Source organism: Aedes albopictus, chromosome 1, assembly GCF_035046485.1.
Source record: "Aedes albopictus strain Foshan chromosome 1, AalbF5, whole genome shotgun sequence".
Lineage (NCBI taxonomy): Eukaryota > Metazoa > Arthropoda > Insecta > Diptera > Culicidae > Aedes > Aedes albopictus.
Window position 1 is genome coordinate 228,736,524 of NC_085136.1, and position 24,971 is coordinate 228,761,494.

At 38.7% G+C, this 24,971-nt stretch overlaps 1 protein-coding gene across 4 annotated transcripts in view; it reads right to left on the bottom strand.

The window, feature by feature from the left end:
- LOC109429975 (autophagy-related protein 2 homolog A) overlaps window positions 1-19,940 on the bottom strand; it is a 90,610-nt gene extending 70,670 nt beyond the window's left edge. The window contains exons 1-2 of one of the 4 annotated variants that reach the window (XM_029856968.2): window positions 19,753-19,940; window positions 681-1,387 (exon numbers count right to left, since the gene is read on the bottom strand). In XM_029856968.2, coding sequence (XP_029712828.1) covers window positions 681-848 — 168 coding nt within the window. In that variant the 5' untranslated portion in view covers window positions 849-1,387; window positions 19,753-19,940. Of the gene's footprint in view, window positions 1-680; window positions 2,086-19,752 lie in introns of all 4 variants that reach the window. The other 3 variants (XM_062846379.1, XM_062846378.1, XM_029856967.2) reach the window with 3 other exon arrangements.
- Between the last annotated feature and the right edge of the window lie 5,031 nt (window positions 19,941-24,971).

The following is a 24,971-nucleotide window of genomic DNA, read 5'->3' on the forward strand; positions in this document are numbered from 1 at the left end:
ATTTCTCCTGAAATTCTGTCAGGAATTTCTCATGAAAATCCTTCAGATTCCTCCTGGAAATCCTTCGGAGATTCCTCCTGGAAATTCTTGTGGGTTTGCCCTTGTGAATTTTTCGGGGATTCCTTTTGGAATTCTTACAAGGATCTCACCTGGATTTCTTTTGGGGATTCCTCTTGGAATTCCTTCGGAGATTCCTCTTTGGTTTTCCTTGGGGATTCCTCCTGGAGTTCCCTCCCTCCCCACGTAAGAACTTTAACATGGAAAATTTTGAAGTTTTCTTTGAAACTTAAAGGTCTGTCAAATTCATTCCATTTAATATATGTACGTACCTTAAACATTGTTATTATGTTTATTACCAAGATTTCTAGCCCAAAGATATACTATTATTTTGGTTTGGCAGCTTCAAAACCATATGCCTTGATGAGCTTTTTGGTCAACAAATTCGAAAGAAACTAAATCTCAAAAAACGACATAAAATGCCTGGATCAGAGGAAAAGCTCAGCCGTAACCAGCACACCCTAGGTCATGATTTCCGGGACCAGATAATGAGAAGCGCAGCAAAAAAAACGCGCTTTGTCGTCTGACTCACGGGGACGGGGAACTGCGCTCAGTCAGAGAAGAACGCTGATTATTGCCCGAACGAAATGCACATTATTACAGATAGGGAAACTGTCACTCACCTGGCTGTACAGCGTCACGTCGTACACCGTCCCGGTGCCGTTGTAGAAGTCCACATTCAGCTGATCCAAGCTGAGTTTCTCCTCGATGAACTGGCCGAGGTATCGCTGCAGCAGGAAGCGACACACTTTCTTCTTGATCACATTGGACCACGGAGCGTACCACGGCATGTTGCTGGCTATGGCTATCCCGTTTGTCCAGTCCGGAGGTTTCTTCTTTGGTCGCCTATCACTACTTTGCTTCTTAACCTTTTTTTCTTCTCTTTTTACTCGTTCGTTCACCGACTCAACCCGGACCCGACCAACCCGACGAATTTCAAGGTTTCTCAGCTGTTCGATTTTTTTGCTCGCCCGCTTGCTGGGGATTGACTGGTTTGCTTCTCGTCTGCTCACTTCTCTTGTTTTGTTTTTCGCTTTTTATTGAAGAAACTTTCCACGGTTCGCTCTTTTCACGGTGTGGAAGCGTGGACGGTAGGAAGGTGTATGTATATACGAATATGATGTAAAAACAACACCAACCAAGCCCAATGCTGATTTTCGTGTTGAGATTGTGTTCGTTGAAACGGATAAACACACTGCACTTGATTTCATATGCGCTATTCCTTCGCTACTTTGCACTATCTCCAACGACACCAATATGTGCAATTATTGGCTTCTTTTCGACGAGGTAAAACATTGCTCCTTCCTCGACTGCTGAATCATACGACGAGCTTAAAAATAACTCTAGAATAGAAGTATCCTCTCTATGTGGTATGGGGAAAACTCTGATCAACATGTACCCAGTTTTCCCTGTTGATCGCGCACTCAGCTGGAAACTTTACGTAAAAAAATCAAAACTATCTACCCCCACCGAAGAAACCTATTTTCGGCTTATTTTCTGCGTTCAAACTCAAAAACTCGACGCACCACACTGACCAAGATTGTTTCGCAATCAAAGCACACAAACACTTTCTACGCGTTTACTTGCGAATGACTTGAACTATGATGGGTCCCTGAATCCCTCGTTTTCCGAGGTCCGACTGGATCCCCTGATGACGAATCGCGAAGAACACTGTTCTTGTGGTTTGCCTGATTAGCACAAAGTTCACGAATTACACGACACTCAAACCAAGCTGAATAAGGGGGTGGGGCGGTAATGGGCCTCCCCTGTTCGTGGTGTTCTTCTGCCTTTGCTGGGCGGCGGTGTGCGGCGAATGTGCGTTGTATACCTAGTTGTTGACGGTTTCTATCTAGTCTTTTTTCTAATACCTATAGCTAGGTACTTCCACTTGGGCTGGCCGACGACAGACGACTGACTGAGGCGTGTGTTTCTTTGTTCCGAGCAAGCCTCTGCTCCTATACCTCTACTACTCGCGTTCCTGTGACTGTTTGCGTTGTAGCCGTTGTTCGTTCGCCAGTCGAAGCAGGACTGTAAAATAAGATTGTACACTGTGAAAATTGGTCAGCGTATAGCTCAATCGTAGAATGGATCATTGTAAATGCTAAAATGTTAAAAACTCATAGCTATCAGAGTGTCTTTGAGAACCAAATTACAAGACTTTTTAGTCCTTACTACATACATATATGTAAATCATCGCCAGTCTAACTGGGAACTTAACATGTCTGCCGATTAAACTGTGCTAGAGTTGACAGAACCTTCTTTATTCAATTTTTGTCTATTGACGCCTTAACAATCCCATCAAAATGTCTATACAAATGCGTTCTGATAATCTTTCTTGCATGCCTTTAAGATTCTTGGAATTCATCAACGAATTCAACAAGGACTGATAAGTTATTCGATAAGGATTCCGGGTAGTAGACGGTAGTGTTGAGAATACTCACTTGCAAGAGTGATACTCACTTGCTTCTATCTCAGTCCAGACACATGCTATCAAAAAAATGATGTTTGAAGGGCTTTTAGATTGTAGTTTAATCTAAAAGTTTGCCGAATGAAGTAAAGATCACAGACGCATACCAAAATTGTGAGAGAGCTGTGAGTACGAGGTGAGTAAAGTTCATGTAATTCATACTCACCTTGTGCTCACAGCTCTCTCACGGTTTTGGTATGCGTTTGCAACCTTTACTTTATTCGGCAAACTTTTAGATTAAACTACAATCTAAAAGTCCTTCAAACACCCTTTTTTGATAGCATGCTTCTGGACTGAGATGAAAGCAAGTGAGTATAACTTTTCGCAAGTGAGTATTCTCAACTATTAGACGGTGTAAAGTCTGCACGCTGGATTTAAGGGATTTTTATAACTACTCAACATGCCTATCATGGTGATCAGAAACACTTTGATAGCAAAGTTGCTCACTACACTGCGAAACGCTGCCATCGATGACTTAGGAACCAGAACATCAGGTGAGAATGAGCGGTAAGCTCAGGTAATATGTGTTAGGGACCATCTCCAAAAGCCAAAGAACACACTAAGATGAGCTCGGCAAACGCCGGCACCACCGTGACTCAGTACATATTTATACTAAATATTGGTAAAAAATGACGTTTGTTAGCTGAATTTCGGAAAAAACATTTCCTGAAACTGTTAGTATAGAAGGAAATCGCCCTTGCTAGCCCTGGAAACCTTAAGTTGTACAGACGTATTTTTACTAATAAAACCAACTTGTTCGTGTTCAAACTCTCTACATTCGTCAACGTTTTCCGAGCCATCGTTCCTCAAAAGGTTATGGGTCCCTCAACACGTGATTCGACGCACGGACTACCTCAATTCGATGGTGGACAAGGCTTCCAGAACTGGAGTTACAGGGTGAAAATATTCATGGATTCCGTTGGAGTGCTGAAGAACGTTGGAGCTTGCTGGACAACGAGAAGCTCACATTGTAAGTATCCTGGCAAATGAAATGCTCGAAGTTGTACGCGAGAAGACCTCAGCAAAAGAAATGTGGAAGGCCCCCAAAAATACCTTCGCAAAGAAGTCCATCGGAACTCAAAATCTACTGCGGAAGTAGTTGAATCTCTTGAAGGTGGAAGAAAGGAAGTCTATGCGAGTTCATCTGCTGGTATTCGAAGATATATCAGGCAATTGAAGACAGCCGGTGCCAAGATTGTTGAAGCGGATGCGGTCATTTCCTTGTTCCAGACTCTACCAGATGATCCGTTGGTTACCGCACCGCCCTCGAAAATCTCGCTGAGGAAGATCTCACACTTGAAATGGTAAAGCAACGTTTATTGGCTGAAGAAATGGAACAAACAGAACGGCAAGAGAACCAACACAGCGGCGTTTTCGGGAGCTGCGACCACGCCGTGGATCAAGCCCAAGCATGATGCCAAGAAGTTTCAAGAGAGATGCCACCAGTGCGGAAAACGTGACCATTTCAAGAGAGACTGTGTGCAGGAATGGGATAATGAAGCGAATGCTGCTACGGAAAACGGAGTAGTCTTTATGGCAGATCGGTCAAGCACGAAGGCAAGCAAGACCAATACTATTTTCATTCAATTCCGGTGCCTGCAGTTGCCATCTGGTGAATCGTCAAGGTGTTTTCGCAACATACGGGAAGCTGAGACAGCCAATTACCATCAACGTGGCCAAAGACGGTGTAATATTGGAAGCGAAGGTTGCAGGAACAATCACTGGATGCAGCAATCGAGGCACGCAACTACGGATGAAGGACGTAGGTACTGCTCGTTCCGGAATTGCGGGACAATCTGATGTCTGTAAAGAAGCTCGTCAACGCATACAAGCTTTAGAGGTACAAATCTGACAAACGAAGCACCGAACCAAGAAACACTTGTTTATCCTGGCTTTGCTCACTTACAAAAAAAAGCAGCATTTGTTAACGAATTTTTAAGATTGGTGCTCTTGAAAATATAAGTAGAAGACGGCCATTGTGGCAGCCATATTTGTATCTTCTGATGTTCCTCCTTAAGCTGTCGGAGGAGATTTCTGAAGACAAGGATCTCGAAGATTTCGACCAGGTGCGCTCCCTTCGCAATAAGAACAACATGAGCCTGCAAGGGATGCAGTGTTAATTTCTGCACTGGATATAGAGCGACTTGTGCTGGTTCCTCACAGATCTTCCTGAACGTAACGCTGACATATACACGAGAGACGACTATGATGACTGGTTGAAGGCCGCCCAGAACGAATTGCAAACCATGGAATCCAATAACGTTTGGAGGATCGTCACCTGTCCTGAAGGAGCCCGATGCTTGAAAACTAAATGGGTGTTCCACATAAAAGGGGGCGAAAATGACCAGCCGGTGGAGCACAAAGCACGATTAGTGGAAAAAGGATACCTTCAGCGCCCGGCATCGATTTCGAAGAAATCGATCCAGAAGTCCATCCGCTTCACAGGAAACTTAGTTTAGGTGACTCACACCAAAAATCGATTGAGGGGTTTCAGAAAAAATTTGCTGAATTTTGCCGAGCTGAAGGCTTCAGCAAAAATTTTGCTGAAATTCAGCAAAATTTTGCTGATTTGTTCAGTAAACTCTGCTGATCACCAGTAACGTTTTGCTGAAATTAAGCAAACTTTGCTGAAAGTTCAGTCATAAATTTTGCTGGACCCTTCAGCTCGGCAAAATTCAGCAAAATATTGCTGAAAGCGTTTAGTGTGTAAGACGGTACCGATCGGACGATTGAGAGGGGGTGTTAGCATAGTAAATATCATGTAAAAGTCATAAAATATCATGTAAGCTTCCATTATATGTCATGTAATTCCGTATGACTCTGAGTTTTTACATGACATATAACACAAATTTACATGATATATCATGTAAACCATCATAACACTAAGTTTACATGACTAAAATGAAGTTTACATGACGTGTAAATCTCATTATTTTTAACTGTGAGGTTAACTGAGTTTGCGTAGCCTTGTAGCAACGAACATCATGGCATGCTCTTTTAGAAGGACACCACAGTAAAGTTTTGGCGCTTTGCCGGCTCCTCTGGTGGCCTTACCACTCCCTTTGTCCAAGGAAGGCGAAGCAGAGTCGACACCACGCCTGCTTCCCACTGCACAGCAAGTATCAAGATCTGATATCGCGTGCACAGTGATTTGACCTCCTGAGGATAAGGGATTATCCACTAGCACACAGAAGGGCTTGTAGGCATTGGGTCGGGGACTGACTCCACGACAGCGACGATACCAGGGTTTTCTCCACGTTGCCACTTTTTCGATAGAAGCGATGAATTAGACCGCAGAGCACCGCTTTGATTTGCGTAACCGTCTCCGAACCATTGGAGCTTCTTTTGACTACGCCCGAGACTAAATACGCCTAAACTAGACCCTCCTCTGAATACTGAAATAAATTTTGTTGTAGCTCCTACTGATTCCATGAGATCTTTTCGTTATAACTCAGTCAATTTCAAACCAATTGACTTGAAATTTTGTACACGGCTAGATACTACTGTGTCAATCGGTTCCCAATTGACTGAGCAGAAAAGTGTCCAAAATGGGAGCCCTGCCGAGATGATTCCACTTCCCTATTAGAGTTTTTCGGCTTTCAGTCGCAGAACAAGCGTTGATAATGTAAGTTACATCATAGCCAACGTTTCGATCCTTTGGTTGAGATCTTCCACAGGGCTCGATCTTAATCAATTTATGATAACCGTATTTTGAACACGATCGGTTGTTTTTGGTTTTTGTTCGTTGAAACACTGCACTTTTCATCGTTCATCACCAGCACCCTAGTAGGATGGTGGGTGGGTGTTACGAAATCAAGACCAACAATTGAAAAGGCCTCTTCAACATTGCGTAAACAAACACGTTTCTGTCGACTTAAACTGTCAGTACACAGGGTCAAATATTTATCCCAAATAGAAACCAATGCTCAAACATCTTGTTTGACTCGATCAAATTTTCATTAGTGTCAAACTGATGTTTGATGATGACGATTGTTTCTTGATTTCTTTCCTTGTCAAATATTCGACCCTGTGTACTTCAGGCCTTATCTCACCATCATTAACAGAAAGCTTCATAAGTAAAAAAAATCGGGTTAAGTACCGCTCCTTTCAATTGCACTAAGAATTTGCATCCTTTGACAGATACGTATTCTGTCCATGATCGCATATCAGTCCCATCTTTGCTGGGTTTCCTATTCATATGGGACAAGTATGCGATCATAGGCAGTATTTCGATTGATTTTAGAATGTAAGAGGTGAGTATAATGAAGAATGTTTAGTAGAATTCGATTGACCTACATCGAGTAGCCGATTTATGTTCCAGTGATTTTGCCATTTTTTTTTCGGTGAGGTAGGGTATCAAAATAATCGGTTAAAGCAACAAAAACAAGAAAATGTATGTAAGAAATTCTTTACCCTGGTTTATCCGGCTATAAAATCATACTCTCTGTCTTTTCAGGTTTCTCCAGGTAATCGACATCCTAAATAACTGAATTTGCTATAGGCTGCCTGTGGGCCTGTGGTTTAAAATTCTTCACTTTGTTTCAAATTGTGCATAATAATAGAGGCCGTATTGGTTGCAATATATAAAAAAACGAAGAAACCGGTTCCTGAGTGCTTCTTCCGAAGGCAGAAACACCTTCAATAAGAAAGACAAAAAATCGCCACGTTAAGTACACTTTCAAAAGAAACATTCACCCAGGTAACAAGAAAAAAGCTACAAAGTTACCTCGTAGTTAATCTCCAACAGAGCAAAGCAAGGACTGATAATACTAAGGGTACCTGTAAATGATGATTCTCTTGGACTCTTTTAGAGTTAAAAATTGATACGTCGCACGACATATTTTGGTTTAGAACCAGAAGTGTCCTCAAGGAAACCAGGCGGAACCTGTGTCAGATGTTATGGAGTAGAAACATCAGTTGGTACAGACTTCAGCCTATCTTTTCTGGTCCCTTTTTTTAAATCATGAAGAATGAATGAAGAAGAATGAATGAAGAATACGTCACACAATATGTTTTGGTTGAAAACCAAAAGTGTTCCCATTGAGACCCCCTGCGAAACCTGTCGCGGTGATCCCAATAGGGGAAGATTCAAATATTACGTCCATCAATTTTTGGGATTTCTAGACCCCCCCTCCCCCCTCTGTCACGCATTTTCCCTATACCTAATACACGTAGTGTCACACTTTTGTAGACCCCCCCCCCTCCCCCAAATGTTGGACGTAATTTTTGAACGTTCCCTAGATCAACTCCTTTAAATCCGGTTATCGCAGTTGTGTTTTATTGATTTCAAAGAAATCCCGATAAAAGTTCGATGGCACACGCACGAAACAATCACTTTGCCAAGTTTGGTTCATGAAAAATTCACGTTACATCAGCGTTACATCTGATTGTTCATGGTTCATATGGGGCCTGAATATTTCTATATAGTCTATATAGAATCCAAAAAATGGACTAGATCCAGATTTTTTAATACAATTGTTTACCGTGCTAATGATCACCCTTATATAAAAAAATTGGATGTTAAAAAAATAAATTAAAAAATAATGAGAAAAATCTATCTCTAATCTAGTCTAACATTTTAGGAGGGTTAACACAGTCGTATGCTATTCTTGTGGTGGCCTGTCAATGCTTTCTTTTCTAACTTGAGAGTGACCACCAAAACAGTACCCTATACCCTGCGACGCACCATCTAACCGTCTCTATGTGGTACATATGATTCTCTGTTTGTGTCAGCATTGGATGTTGGATGGAGGGTTGTTGGTAGATTGGAATATGTTATTATTATCGCTCAACCGTTTGTTGTTATTACCACATCGTATATGTGTCTGTTTACTGCAAAACTGAAGAGTGTACACGGCAAAAAGTGGCGAAGAAAAAAATATTACAGCAATTAAACCTATTTTTTTAATTTGTTGTAATGTAATGTCGTGATGTCCTATTTTATTACGCATTTGTAGTGCTCCCCTACAATGGGTTATATTGTAATATGCATTTATATTGCTATTACTTTTTCGTAATAATTTCTCTCAAAATGCCATTCATGATTCTTCCTTGAATTCTTTCCGGGATTCCTGCTTGGATATCTACACACTTAAATCCCAAACTCCAGCTCGGTAATATTTTTTACTGAGTCTGAACTGCAAAAATAATGTTTTACCGATATATCAGTAAAATTTCACATACTTAACTGACTTCCGTAATGATTCTCACCGATCATTCTGTAAAACAAAAACTTAATACGGATCTCAGTGATCAAAATTACTGAGCAACACTGTATTTTGCAATATCTCGGTACCTCTAGTGAAATCAGTAATATGAAATACAGAGCATTCAGTAAAAATGTCTACAATTTACCGAGTGCTCTTCAATGTATATACCGAGGTCTCAGTTCCCGACAGACCTTCGTGACGCTGGTTGAGTCCTGTTAAGTCGCCATTTGCATTAATATCAGCCGCCCAGAAACAGTGTACTTCCGCGCGTGTCTGGCAAAAATCTTCAAAAGAGTGCAATTGTGAACAAAACATGTATTCGAGAGCCAAAAAAGACAATAAAGGTAACACTACAAGCTTACTTAAACGGCGGGTAATTATCTACAACAACAAAAATGGTTTTCTTTCCACTGTTTCAGATTTGCGACAAGGAAACAAGTTCAGTGATGAACCACACTTTACGCACCACTTTTTCAGCAATATTTAGGAATAGCAGAGCGGTGCACAAAGTTATCAGGCAGTTGAACAATGATAATAGCGGCAGAATTAAACACCCAACCCAACAATTATATGAAAAAAATGCTTGAAAGAAATAAACATCAAAATTTCATTCCTAATTTGTTTTCTATTACATACTATTACATGTAGTTTGCTGATTCTCCCTGATTTTTTAGGAAAACAAAAGTAAAAGCTTAAAATTTGCTGAGGTGCTCGGTAATTTAATAAAATCGATGCAATAAAAAGTTACTGATCACTCGGTATTCTCCTTACAAAGTATTCAGTAACTTTTTACCGAGCAGCTCAGTAATTTTTGACATTTTGCCACAAAATACGTAGTACCGAGCACCCGGTAATCGAACTCAATTACCGAGGTGATAACCGAGAGCTCAGCTGTTGAGAACTCGGTAATTTGATAACCGAGCCCGGTAATGAAAATTAAGTGTGTACTGCAAATAGGTACTGGACTTCTTTCGCAGTAACCGAATTCTATAAGTGAGTTCTTCCATAATTTTATCAAAGATTTTTGCTGTTGTTTTCTGGTTTTCTCCAGTTGTAAACTTAAGAAGTTATCCACGGAGTCTCTGCAGGTGTACTTCTCTTGTTCTTGGAGGTTTTTCCGATCATGCTTCCAGACTTTATCGCTGGATTCCTCTAAAAGATGCTTCCAAAATTTATACGGATTTCGTTCATTAATTTTTCTTAAAGGTTTTACAAAATAGATATCTATAGCGGGATTCTTGCAGAAAGTCTTTCAATGGCTCTTCCAGAGAGTTTTTCGATATCTCCCTTGCATTATCCTCGCGAGATTTCGCCCGTAGTTACTCCTGGGATTTCTCTTAGAGGTTTTTAGAGTTCCTACATGAATTTCCATAATACACCGAAGTTGATTTACGACGGTAATGGCACCGCGTAAAAAAACCCCGTTATTTAAAAAAAAACATGAGAAATATGCCAGGACCACAGAGAATAGACATCCAAGTCCAGTTCCAAAACTGTGTAAGGAATTTAACGGCCGTTTGAAATCGGCAACACAAGTGGCAACATCGTGGCGCTGCAATCGGTTAATTTCCCATACTAATTTAATTCATCACTTGAAATGTTTCAATTCACCACTGACTGTGGCAATATGGTGTTTGGCGGCGATAGTGTTTTCATCGTGTATTGGTTTGCAACCTTACTAAAGTAAAGATTCAAATCCTTATACAACTTTCTGAATGAAATTTGTTCTACACTGAAGAAAAAAATCCTCCCTAAATCAAATGGGAAGCTATACGCACATGCCCTTTAACAAACATCATTCCCAAGACGAATGACAAGTCAAACGAATGCCTCTGATTTCGGATGACAATCATCCGAATGACAGTCATCCTGTAACCGTATGATACGTTTGACTAAAAATGAATGCTACGCAATTCAATTTTCTGATGAATTTAATACAGTACTTGAACGAATTGGATTTGTATTTTGTATGAGAAATAAAACAGATTTTTTTTTGAAAATGGATTCATCTTAGATTTTTACTAAAAATTATTTAAGATACTATCAAGGAAACATAATTTGTTACTTTTTAACATTTATTGAATAGGGATTCAAAAAACGTATTTTATTAAAATCACTTCCAAAAAGCTGCGGGAAAAACATGTTGTAAACATGCAAGGATCGGCGTTGCCCCCGGGGTGATCTTTCCAGCGAGTAGGGGCATCAAAAGCAGCACCAATGTGGGATTCTGGCGGGTTGAACGGGAACATGGAGGAGCCTCGGCAGGGCGAGTTTCATCCGCCGGCGATTCAGGTGGAAATTGCTGCAATTGATGTTCGCCTTCACAACAGCCAGGCGCCTTGCTGTAATTAAAAGAAAATTAACTAGTGTAGAAAATTTTAAAATGTTTATTCGAAATATGTTTTTACCTCAAAGCACAGAAACTGCACATGCTTTTCTTTCTAGTGAAAAAACAATGGCGGACTTCTAACCGCTTCCAGCCGAACCAACCTCACCACCGCCAGATCAGACGACAGCGACTGCGAATCATCTCAATAGCGTATGACGCATCAGTCCGAAAGCGTCTGATAGTAATAATAGGGCGTGCTCGAAATACTTTTTATCTGTTTACGGGATGATGTTTAGTTGGAGCGGTGCCATTCCAAAATCGAATTAGAGTATATTCAAAAACCGAAGAGCATTCATATGCATAGGGGATGATTTTCTTCCGATTTTTCGATGGTGTGGCATACGTCCATTGCCATCAGACGAAAAAGGAAGGATGCATTTCAAACATAAGGCGGATGACAAAAAATACGATTGAAGGATGAGGTTTGGGTTCAGTGTAGCCTGGATGTCTGTTCTCTGTACTAGGACCAAGGACAGGAATGAACCTTTTGAAACCAGTCCCAGGAGAAACTCTCATGTGAAGAAAACTGTAAAAAAAACCTGCGAGAACCTTTAGAAAATATTGCAGTGGCTAAGACTCTTGTTAAAATCCAGGAAGACACATTGGAAGAAAACTCCGGAAATTTATTGAAGAAATTACAGGATAAATTTCGGGAAAAACTCTTTGGCGGAGTTCTAATGGAAGAGTCAATTGATTCTAAATTAGTTGAGTTATATCAGAAAAGTGCCCAAAATAGGACTCCTGCCGAGATGGTTCCACTTCCCTACCAAGTGGAACACCGGAAGGAATCGAGCAAAAACTTCAAGAGAAATCCCGAGAGAAACTCTAGGAAAAAAAATCGTGATAATATCTTAGATACCGTGGGGTGCCCTTATTTTACGAGGGTCCAAATTCCGCTCACTGAGAATATTTAGAGATCATAATCATAGAACTAATTGTTGAATTGTCCTAATTTCACTTTAGATAGTATAGCTCAAGTGTGGAGCCTCGTAGCCGTGCGGTTAGGTTCACCAAAGCTTCTAATCGCACCATGCTGTGGGGTGAGGGTTCGATTCCCGCTCCGGGCCATGAAACTTTTCGTGAGAATAGTTTCTTCCTCGTATCCACTGGTGCATGCTCCGTGTGTCCTTTGTCTAGTGTTAAATTTCATATTCAGTCTGTGCAGCCTTTGGCTGAAAACGGTGTCCGCGTCTTTTTTCAAGTGAAATTTGTGCACAATTAGTTTTTCGATTATCATCTTTAAATATTACGGTATGTCGTGAGGGAAACTCTTGTAAAGTTCTCGAGATAAATCCTGGAAGAAATCAAACTAAAGTTTGTCTGGGAATAATCCCGGGAATACTTCTGGAACCAATTCTGGAAATAAGCTCTCCAGGTTCCCGTGAAAAACTACAGGAGAAATTGGTCGAATTTCTGGAATCCTTGATGATTATCAAGGAAGAACCTTGGAAAGAACTGTTTGTATCTGCCGGTAGGAGATTGGAAAAATCTCCGAGAGGAATTCAAAAAGGAATTCCAAGAAAAAAGGTGAAGGCGTGAAGAAATAAGGAAGGAAGCTTGTAATAAATCCTGGCAGGCAATTCGAAAAGTCTTATTGGAGTCTCTGTCGATTTTAGGGTAATTCATGTATTTTGGACAGGCTGAGAACAACGTTGGAAAAATCGTCACCTAGCTTCTTCAAAAAGGAATTGATTATTTTGCAAAGTTGCTATTACGTTTATAACATGATTGTAATTTACGTTCCTGGTGATAAAAAGCTTAACAAACGTTAAAGTGCTGAGAAAATCACATTTTCCAATCGCCTGTTAGAATTGCATTTTGGACACCGAATATATGTTTTGGACACCCTCAGGTATATATAATTTGGACAGGGCAATTATCTCCATGTTTAGCTATGAATACTACTTTATCATGAAAGTAGCATAAATTAACAAATATTTTCTTGTAAATAATCAAATTTCTTCGCTAAACAGGCATCTATTTTGATAACTGTTACAGTTTTTGTTCAAATCGAGGAAATATCCCCAGAACCACAAAATACGCCTCCAAGTATGCAATCGCACAGCATCCCCATGTAGTTCGTCAGATGACCAAAATATATTTACAGTAGAAAACTTGTAATGCATTTTGGGCACCACCTATTTTAGGCGTTCTCATGGGCGTTCTAGATGAATGTTAAGAGATTGGCTGCCCAATGCTTCTTTTTTGAACAGTTTTTATTGCAATAAGGCTTTTAAATTTCTTACAGTTATCAATTCAACGATTTTGAGGTGAATATTGTATGTGACTGTGAAGTGTATGTCGTCTTGCATACCTGTGCATTTGAGGGGTTTCAGTGAAAAATTTTACATTTTCGATAATTTTGAAGTATATTCTTAATTGTTAAGCGTATTTTCAACGTAAGTCATCAGAATAGGGTCTGTTTGATCCAATAATCGATATTCAGAAGTATCTACTTTTATTAGCTCTCCGGAACAAGACATACATCGCAGTGCATGTCCAAATTATATACATGTCCAAATTATATTTTTTACCCTACTTCAGAGTAGATCTACAAATATAATTGGGACAGGTAAGATTTTCACTTAAAAAATCAATTAATCAGAATTTTTGATCTTTCTTGTATATGTAATTCTCTTGTTAAAGCAAACGTTACATGTTTTATATATTTTAAACAAGTACTGACCCTTTGAGTATGTATTAAGCTACTCGAAAAAGTATTGTGAAACATTAAAACATGTTTAAATAGGCTTTTTAATGTAATTTTTGATTTAATTGATATGGGGTTCCTTTGATCATGCCAGTGATCAATGTTCGTTTGTGTTGAAAGTACTCTTACTTACTAAATTCGGGGTCGCTGATTTCGAATATGTTGTCCAAATTTTTACAAGTTATGTACTTTTTGAGTTATGCTAAGATTAAAATCCTCAAAACAGCGAATGACGCCTAAAGGTAGGCAATGGCTTAAAGAATTTATAGCCTACTTTTAAAAAATCGTACATTTCATTGAAAAGGAGCATTTTCATAAAAGTTTCGCTTATAAAATCCAACTCTAGGATATCATATTGAAGTAATACAGTGATTTCGAAACTCATAGTGTATCTCGTATTCACGCCAAGCATGATTGTTTGGCAATGTATCTCATTGCGTTACGAAACACGGTTATGGAAATATCGATTTATTTCAATGATTATGAAATTCAATTTTCATGAATTGCATGTCATTTAATAGCCAAATGATAGAAGATTACGATATACCATTCTATAGCAGGAACTGATTCAATGTAAAATGCTTGTTTGAACATTTCATGGGGTCGGTCAAGCCGATCAATGTTACCCCGCTGATCAATGATACCCCGTGCGTTTCTCAAACTATGGGTCGCGACCCACTGGTGGGTCGCAGGCTGATTTTTGGTGGGTCGCGAAGGTTTGCGTAAAATTGTAAATTCAGCCATTATTTAATAATGCAAAATGATTTTGTTAGTCATTCTCGAAATGTACAATTCTGGAGCTCGATTTGAATAGGTCGTATGTGCTTTCGTCGATGGAGAATTCGATCAGTTGGATTCGCACATTGTAGCGAATACCGTTGAAATTGAACAATGTTGATACATACAGAAGAATCCTCACAAAAAAGGCTTTCTGTTCCATCATTAAAAGTCTTCAAAATATCTTCCATATTTCTACAATAACTAAAATAAACTGATCGAATTTTATATCGACAAAAGCACATACGACCTTTTCAAATCGAGCTCCAGAATTATTCTCTTGAAGAATCGACAGAATTATTTTAAAAAATAAGGGTAATTACTATTTCTACTTAAACCTTTCAATAATAAGATGTACACACTTAAAACAGAATGCCGAGATCGGCTGTGCAAATCTCGGTTAAAGTTCATTTGCTGAAACTCGGCTAAACATTTGATGTTTGAAGCTTGATGCTAGCGGCACCCATAGGTGCTGCTATCAGGGTGGCCACTCAATTTTAGTTTTGGAATTCCCGTCTTTTTCCCGGTTTTCCCGGTACGATTTTACAACTTTTCCCGGTTTTTCAAAATAAACATTTTTTGAGTATGTAACACCCAACTCTCGTTTTACGTTAAAATTGGAACAATGTAAAAAAACACTCAAAATTATGCATTTAACTGGTAAATACTAATACTTTTCCTCAATAAACCACATTTAAGAACGATTACAGTTGAAAATAACCAAACTGTTTTACAGCAATGTTCTAAATGATGATAAGAATAAAGATTTTTTAAGCTTTTCTTTTACGTGAATTTCAACTTAGAGCTTGATTTCCACACTGCAATAAACAGTTAATCTACCCTCTCCGTCTTTTAAGAATGATCAACAACCAGTGATTATAAAAATTCTCAGTTAAGGATAAACGTCTTAAAATCCCGTTTCAATATTGCATCAGAACTTCAGACGCACAAATCTCAAGAAGGAAGCTTCAAACAACAGTGCATTATATTATTTTGTTCTTGCTCACTTGTAATAAGCTTAAAATAAGAAGCTCAGGTGCGCTGGTTTTGTTTACGAAGAGATTTGTGCTTTCAAAATCGTGAGTAGGTGCCAAAGTCGGCCATTGTGGCGGCCATTTTGGGATTCTAACAAGTCTGTCCTTAATGTAAGGTCACGCCACAAAAGCTTAGCTTATTGGGCGCAGCTTAATTTCCTCTAATTTCCTTCTAACGCGGGGATAAAAAAAAGAAAGTTTTGCTGAAACCAAGTGTAATTCTTATAACAAATTTTACATCAATCATTTTACATCACATGTGGACTAATTCGAGTAATATGCAATCAAACGAATCGATTTCAGGATCTTATGTCGTTTTCGTTTTTGCGGCGGTGCTACATACTGTAGCTCCTAATACTATTTTTTTTTTTGTTGGAAGTGCATCAAAGAAATGTTTCTGGGAATACGGTCCTGTTGAACATTAGGTGAACAATTTTGTGGCATGGTAAAGTGAACGTTGAACAGAAAAATCTGGCAGTTACTTACGCTGCTTCTAAATATTAAATTTTACTTGTACAGGTTTCTGGAAAAAAGCCGAAAAAAATTGTCCAATTTTAATTGTCGTTTCTAATCTGAAAACAATTTTGGACTAAAGATGTAGCCAACACTAATGGGGATACAATAATATTCTGAAAACTATTACATCTAATTCCGTTTTTCTCAAGTTCGTCAAAAATGTTAAATATTCTGATCGAAAGACACAATACTTTCTCTTCAAATTTACTTTCAATATTTAACCCTCTACTTCCCATGGTTGCTCTAAGTCTAGAGCATCATCGATGTTCGACGAACTCGAAACAAGCGGAATTAAATTAATATAATTTAATAGTCTTTACAATACAATTGTAATATCGTTAGGTAAACCCAACTACCAACACTCGTTTAAATAGTACAACTATTGATAAACAATCAAACAACCAATGATATACAACTGTACAACTTTTTCGTTGATTTCGAAAACTTTGGCCAATTTAGAATAAATTTTGTTTGAGCACTTTTTTCGGAAACACTTTCTTGGCATAGAAATAGTCGTTCAAAATCGTGGGAAGGAAAGGGATAATCCTTTATGAAATTGTTTATGTTTGAAATGATGCTGAAGTTTTAAATTTATTCACAAATTCGATAATGAGTTAGCAAAATTTCGAGAAAAGCTAAGTTGTACAGGATCCAAATCGATAATTTAAATTTAGCTTGCTTATACAGATTATCGATAAGTTGTATAAAATTCAAATATGTTCACCAAATTTCTCTCAACAATAATTTTCCCGGTAATCATCTCAAATTCCCGGCTTTTTTCCGCTTTTTTCCCGGTCGTTCTGAATTCCCGTCTTTTTCCCGTTTTTCCCGGTTCGGTGGCCACCCTGTGCTATGAATAAAACTGTTTTTTTTTGCCGATATTTCAGTTAAATTTAGGTTGCCGAGCAATCGGCTAAACAATGGAAATTAGCCGAGCTCAACTAAGTGCGTAGTTCAAAGTTTATCGTAGCTCTCTAAAACTTTGAGGTTTCGATACCCGAAGGCCGGTTCCAAAGGCACGTTAAATTTAATGTTTTTTCTCGTGTACTGAAAGAGGTGAACACGTTGTTCATCGCATTTTGTATTTTCAATTCAATTTATGCAGGATTAGGTTATTGAAATTTTTATATAGCGCCACATCTACCTTTTTTCTCACAATAATTTTCAAGAGGTCTATCTGACCATCCAATAGTACCACAATTCTGAAAATGCTCCATAATGTAGGTTTACTCGCAGCGCGACGTGTCCTATAGATCTTAAAACTTATGCACGAGCACAAACGTAAGTATCCCAAGGAGCCGAAAAGGTTGAATTTGTGTTGGAACACGCCAATCTCTCCCAGTATCCTAAGACTAACTGAAATCGGGGACTATCCTTATTAAAAAAAATATTGCAATGAAAGTTGTAAAAATGTGTTTGATAGAAAATTTACTTCAACTTTTAAGAAGATTGTTATGAAAACAAATGAAGGTGGGTCGCTAAGTTCAACCACAATCGAAAGTGGGTCGCGAGCTGAACAAGTTTGAGAACCCCTGCGATACATCATAGTCCTCCAAAAAGATAGGGTGGCGTGCTCAGGAGGTCCACTATAGGATAATTTCAAATGTTTATTCTTTTTTTTTTTTTTTTTTGTAGAGTGACCAGGTGGAGCTGCGTGACAGCTGATAGCAAAGCCTGGACCCTTCCCCAACTTTCCCCCTACTAGTACCAATACTCACGATGGACTAGACGATGTCGTTAACTTGAGCAAAGTGTGTAGTAATTAGTATTGGGTCGTAGTAGTTTTTAAAATTACTGTGTTTTAACTATTCCCATCGCACTAGTGTTTTGACCGAATGGAAGCTCCAAAAATGATATGATTATTGAACAATACATATTTCAATAATCGAAAATATCCGAGATCACTGGACAACATTCAGAGAGAAAAAAAGCTGTACATGTTAACGCCTTCAAGGTACTATTCCTGAGAAATATTACAAAGAAAAGCAAAAAAAGTGTCATAGCTGATATTTACAGGTTTGATATTTTTGAAAATTATTCGGAGACAGCTGCCAGAGCTAGTGTTTTTAGCCAATATGGGCAACTAGTTTTCTGACATCTCTAAACAATAAATCAAATAATAACCTAAGTTTTTTACAATACATTCTGAAAATTATTTCAAGCTGATTACCAATAGTGTCAATAACCGATGTTGGTCATTGACAGCACCAGCATCATCCCCAAATAACTCTCATATTAGTGTTAGGTAACACTTTTTGAGCTTCCATTCGATGTTGTAAGGAAATCAGTCAAATCCTAAACGTCGAAATATAGTCTATAATGTGTCAAATTGTGTTTTTAATTTCGTCTAGTCGTCTTCTGCATATCTGTGATTATCTAAGTCCGAAGTATTATTACATCCACCGTAACTCTTTAGATTGTCAACCGTCCTAAGTCCTAAAGAAACATGAACAACAAAATTCCTGCTTTTTTGGTCAGTGTTATAATACCATCTAGAATATAAAACAAAAAAGATCAGTCAGCTGATTTTTGTGTCAAAAATTAAAATGATTAAGATTATTTGTCAACTTCTATATATTCATCGCTACAAAACCTATAAAAAGAAGAAATACAAATATAAACTCATTTCTAAAATCAGCAGTTTTGACTGATTAGGGTCCAGAATTTTCTAAAGGTAATAAATTTAATTGTTAACGTTACCTAATCTGTAAGGCTGTAAGTCAACTTATCCTAGCGTCCCCTGTCCTGTGTACTTTCGAATTCAAGTGATGAATGATGAGTGTAACGCAGAGACCTCGCCTACCCACTCTTGCGTTACGTTAAATTCAACAATTATTGTTAAATTTGAGAAAATTTAAAGAATGCAAAGATTAGGTCTATGCAAGCTGAATTATAACTTGTGATAAATGCACTACGGATACTCCTTTGGTTCCCATTAGCACTTCCGGCCGATTCCTTCACTTGCGATCAACTCGTAAACCAGATATATCTAGCTCAAAGTCCAAGCAGTGGAGAATAAACTGGCGCTAAAATGCTAATGGTTTAAGCCCTCCCATCGCGTCAAGATTGAATATCCAGGGGGAGGGGATAATTTCAAATGTTTATTCTATGAAAAATATAAAGCGTTTTTGTACGGTTTTTGTGTAGGAAAGGCGTAGAACTTGCTGCGCAACTATTGATAAAGATAATTCAATTAGGATACTAATGGATCCATTATTACCTAAATTGTCATGAATTCATGCTACACCATTGATTATACGTCGTTTTCAAAATTTGTTACTGAATTTGATGTTTGACTTAAATTTTAAAAATCGAGGTAAACTAGCTAGTGCAAGTTTGATTTACCTAATTTTGAATTTTTGGGTAAAAAGCATGCCGTTTTCATAAACATTCAACAAACCACCTTCCCCTGCATACGGTAAACATCACAGCAGTAGATCACAACAATACGCACACTAATTCAGCCAGTCGTCAGTCTTCGTGTGCACCACTAGCGCCGCACCACGGTCAGGTGTAGCCCTACGCCCCGAACATCTTGCAGCAAACTTTTTCTTCGTCGCAAAATCATAGCCATAATGCACATCGCGTTTTACCTGCTAATCACTTCATAAAACCACTGAAATTTACTATCACTGGTTACCGCGAAGCGTTGGCTGTCTGTTTCGCGCGATTTCACTACCGATACTTGCACTTTGTAACTATTTTAAACGATTTTTCCACGAGCCGTTCCGAGGCGCAACATTTTCTGCTTTGTTCGATTTTCACAGGCATGTATGCGTGGTGTGTGTTTGCTTGCTTTCGGGCGAAGGGAGAAGGGGAATGTTTTCGTTTTGTGGTGTTGTGTTTACAAGCAAAATCAAGCGATTTCAAAACAAGTCGATGAAGCGATCAGCTGGCTGTCATTTTTCATCGAATCGCGCGCAGCCGCTCGATGAAACTTTCTGTGCGAAGAGCTGTGCCCTCGAAGCGATAAAAATGGCAACAGATGGCGCTGCATGTCATGCACGCTAGAAAACGAGAAACACACGCAGAGAAAAATTCCTACTCAGTGACTCAGTTGGACTAATCAGAAATCTGGAGGAAGCTTTCCGAAACAAAGTGAAGGGGGTGACGAAATAGCCAAAACACAGGATGAAAAAAAAAAATTGCGAACCTTCCAAGATGAGAATAATTTACCAATTTACCCTCAGTTGGGCCTGGACTACCCTAATCTTCGAGTTTTAGGATATTTCAAGCATAACTTTTCAATCCGACGTAACTCGAGAATGTAAACAAATCCGTTAACCCCGCTGCATGCATGATTCATAAAGCAAATGGAAGAATCCATATCACTGTTTGATGATTTATTGCTTAATTATTGTTTAACTAAGCATATTATTCGAAACGACGTATCTAACTATTTTGATGTTTACAACTTTACTGATAGATACGATTGTGCTACTTTTCCCCGAATGTCGTTTCCCCGAATGTCGTTTCCCCGAACGCCGTTTCCCCGAATGTCCCTTTTCCCCGAATGCCGTTTCCCCGAATGCCGTTTCCCCGAATTCCTGTTTCCCCGAAACGCGAAAGAAGTAGTTTTAATTCACTAGTTTTTATATATCTTTAAAAATATGTACAGTCGAACCTCCATGAGTCGATGTTCCTTGTCTCGATATCGACTCATGGAGGTAAATTTTTTCATACTGCAAAATTATTTCTGGGTTACTATGATGGTCCCCCCAAAAAGCTTTCCAAAGGATTTTTGTTCCACTACTCGATATTTCCTTGAGTCGATGGTCCCTTCAATATCGACTCATGGAGGTTTCACTGTATGTATGTACATGATTTAACTGAGATTTAACTAAATACAACAACTTCAACGGAAACTTTGTCAGTACTAGTTATTTCAAAAACTATATTAATTGCCATGTTAACAAAAACTTGTTAGCATTTACACTTGGAAGAACTGCTTTCTTTGAAAGAAGGGCAAATTTCTAGGAAAACTATATTAGCTGCCATGTTAACAAAAACTTGTTAGCACTAAAACCTGAAAGAACCGCCTTCTATGAAAGAAGGGAAAATTTCTAGGGAAACTATATTAGTTGTGATGTTAATTAAAACTTGAAAGAATCGCCTTCTTTGAAAGAAGGGAAAATATCTAGTGATGCTATATTAGCTGCGACGTTAACACAAATTTAAGGAACATTTTCAGTGAATCAATATTAACTATAATGTTAACAGTTCCCAAAGAACTCGAAAGAACAACCATCTTTGTGAAGGAAATTTCCTATGATTAAGTGTTAGCCGACAATACTTTAGAAATAAAACTAATAAAAGCGGCCTAGCCGGTAGCAATTTAGAATCCAATAATTTTTTGACAGTACATCAATTTTTTTTCGGGGAAACGTACTTATTCGGGCAAACGGCATTCGGGGAAAAGGGTTATTCGGGGAAACGGCGTTCGGGGAAACGACATTCGGGGAACCGACATTCGGGGAAAAGCAGCACAACCGATAGATACACCGTTTTGATATATGAGAAAACCAAACGACGTAGGGTAATTCATGTATTTTGGACAGGCTGAGGGCAATGTTGGAAAAATCGTCTCCTAGCTTTCTTAGAAAGCAATTGATTATTTTGCAAAGTTACTAATACGCTTATAATATGATTGTACTTTGCGTTCCTGGTGACAAAAACCTTAAGGGCGGACGGGACGGTCGAGGAAATATCCGCCATTGCTCTGTTGCTACTAAGATGGTAATCTCAGATTCTACTTCATATAATGGAACAAAAATCTATCATTGTGTATGCTCACTTGCAGTGCATATGCTGATTGTTTTTCAGCCTCATCTGTGCGATAGAAATCGAGATTACCATCTTCAAAATCGCGAGGCAAATTGTTAGAAAGAGAGGGAAGATAGGAAAAATAACACAGCGTCCCGATTCACCTTAACGAAAGCATTTTAAGCTGAGAAAATTACAATTTCCAATCGCCTGTTAGAATTGCATTTTGGACACCGAATATATGTTTTGGACACCCTTAGGTATATATAATTTGGACAGGGCAATTATCTCAATGTTTAGCCATAAATACTGCTAAATCATGGAAGTAGCATCAATTAACAAATATTTTCTTACAAATAATCAAATTTCTCCGCTTAACAGGCATCTATTATGAAAACTATTACAGTTTTTGCTAAAATCGATTAAATATTGCCAGACCCACAGAATACGCCTCCAAGTATGCAATCGTAAAGCATTCCCATGTATTTCGTCAGGTGACCAAAATATATTTACAGTAGAAAACTTGTAATGTATTTTGGACAGCATCTATTTTAAGCGTTCTAGATGAATGCTAAGAGATTGGCTGCCTAATTCTTCTTTACTGAACATTTTTCTTTGCAATAAGGCTTTTAAATTTCTTATGATTATTAGTTTAACGATTTTGAGGTGAATATTTTATGTGACTGTGGAGTGTATGTCGTCTTGCATACCTGTGCATTTGACGGGTTTTAGTGAAACAATTTACATTTTCGATCATTTTTAAGTAAATTCTTAATTGTTAAGCGTATTTTCAACGTAAGTCAATAGAATAGGGTCTATTTAATCCAATAATCGATATTGAGAAGTATCTACTTTTATTAGCTCTCAGAAACAAGACATACATCGCCGTGCATGTCCAAATTACATACATGTCCAAATTATATTTTTTACCCTATCTAGCCAAAATCAAAAGTAACAGACACACTGTGGTAGTTTGGTGACAATAATCATAACTGAGTAGGCCATGCCGCTGGTGAAATTATTATCATTCGATCTGTCAAGCCGGAAAGTACCACATTGGCGACGAGAAGAACCCATTTGCTGAACTCAGAAGCGGAAGTGTGGAGAACCAACAAGAAGACCAACTTGAAGAAGCGGATATTCCACTGGAAACACGGTGGCGATCTATGGGTTACACATCTCGTGAAGAACCACGAAAACAAGGAGGAACACGACAAAAGAACAAGAGAGTGTTTTTCCTGCTGGTTGAAACTGGGTGAACCAGTTGAAGCTTTAGGTAACTATAAGTAGTCTGTTTTCCGACGGATAGCATCTGTTCGGATCAGACATGAGGGAAGTCGAAATATCTCGCCTCGAAAGAGGGAGATGCCGAAATGACGGATGAAAATCCGGCCGTAGACGGCAATAATGTCTCGCCTCAGAGAAGGGAGACGCCAAAGCGGCGGATGGAATTCCGGCCGAGGCTGGCAATAATGTCTCGCCTCAAAGGAGGGGGACGCCAAAGCGGCAGATGAAATTCTGGCCGGGGCTGGCAATAATGTCTCGCCTCAAAGGAGGGGGACGCCAAAGCGGCAGATGAAATTCTGGCCGGGGCTGGCAATAATGTCTCGCCTCAGAGAAGGGAGACGCCAAAGCGGCGGATGAAATTCCGGCCGGGGCTGGCAATAATGTCTTGCCTCCAAGGAGGGAGACGCAAAAGCAAAAACGTCGGTTGAGAATTTAAACGGCTAGGCCGGGAGGTAGAAAATAAGTTTAAACGGAAGAGGGGAGTGAAAAGTCTAATAAGATATATCTTCACTTATATGATAAACTCGATGATAAAGCAATAGAAATGCTTCTTAAATAGTAAAGATAATTGAATTAGTTATATCTTCCAACACACATGATCGACAGATGTAGTTATTTTTAAAAACAAGTTATGATAAATATTATTTTGAAAGATTTTGATAAACAAATTGCAAAAACAGTGCAACTAGAGTGACTGGAAGGGAGAGTGGCGTCATGTTCCGATTTTGACAGGTCTCCTGCTCGTTTGGAACGCGCGTTTGTATGGATTTGACAGCAATTTGACACATGATCTTTGTTCCAATTTTGACATTGACGCCACTCTAAGTTAAAGGCACTCTAAGTGCAACTAGTTATACATACTAGAGATAAAAAAATCCCATTTGACAATTGACAGATGCAGTGCAAACGGTGACAAAAGGAGATGTGGTAGTTTGGTGACAATAATCATAACTGAGTAGGCCATGCCGCTGGTGAAATTATTATCATTCGATCTGTCAAGCCGGAAAGTACCACACACACCAAACTGGCACCATACAAAAGCGACGTATCTGGCATGACGTATCTTTAACCAACCCGGTGTATGTGTATTTTTATCAAAATTCATTGTGAAAATGATATGGAATGAGTAGGTTTTGTTTCTTATGCGAGGTATGCACTTCAAACGGAATCGCTCAAGTAATTTTCGTTCAGTGCATTATTTTTCCGTGACCGGAATGGTCAAGAAATTTAACAAAGCAAGCCCCATTTGATTTGACGTTTTATTTCAGCTCCGTACTAGGATCCGGAATAAAGCGACGTTTTATTATTCTTGAGCGATTCCTTGCCTGAATTTTCCACGCATCGAGATAGGCCAAGAAATTTCTTGCGATCTGCGTACTACCCATTACCTGGTGATGTTAAGCACGAAAAAACTTATGAAAAGTCTTTTTATAAAAAACTATTTTAGTGAAATGGTCGTCAACATTGACCATGAATTTACTCAGATCAGTGAAAAAGTTAGATACAGGGGATGGCCAAAATGTTTGGGATAGGCAACTTTTTTTTCTCACAAAAAAGTTCAACATGCTATAACTTTTCAAAGAGCGCATCAAAAAATGTCAAATTTCGACTGTTTGTCAACCTACTATATGTGCATCTTTGATACAAATTTGGGCTCGATTGATTCATATTTCGCAAAGTAAGAAATGTTAGCGTAAAACACTATTTTTTAGACAACTAATTTTTGAACTGTCATATCTCGGAAACCTGTGAACCGAATTGA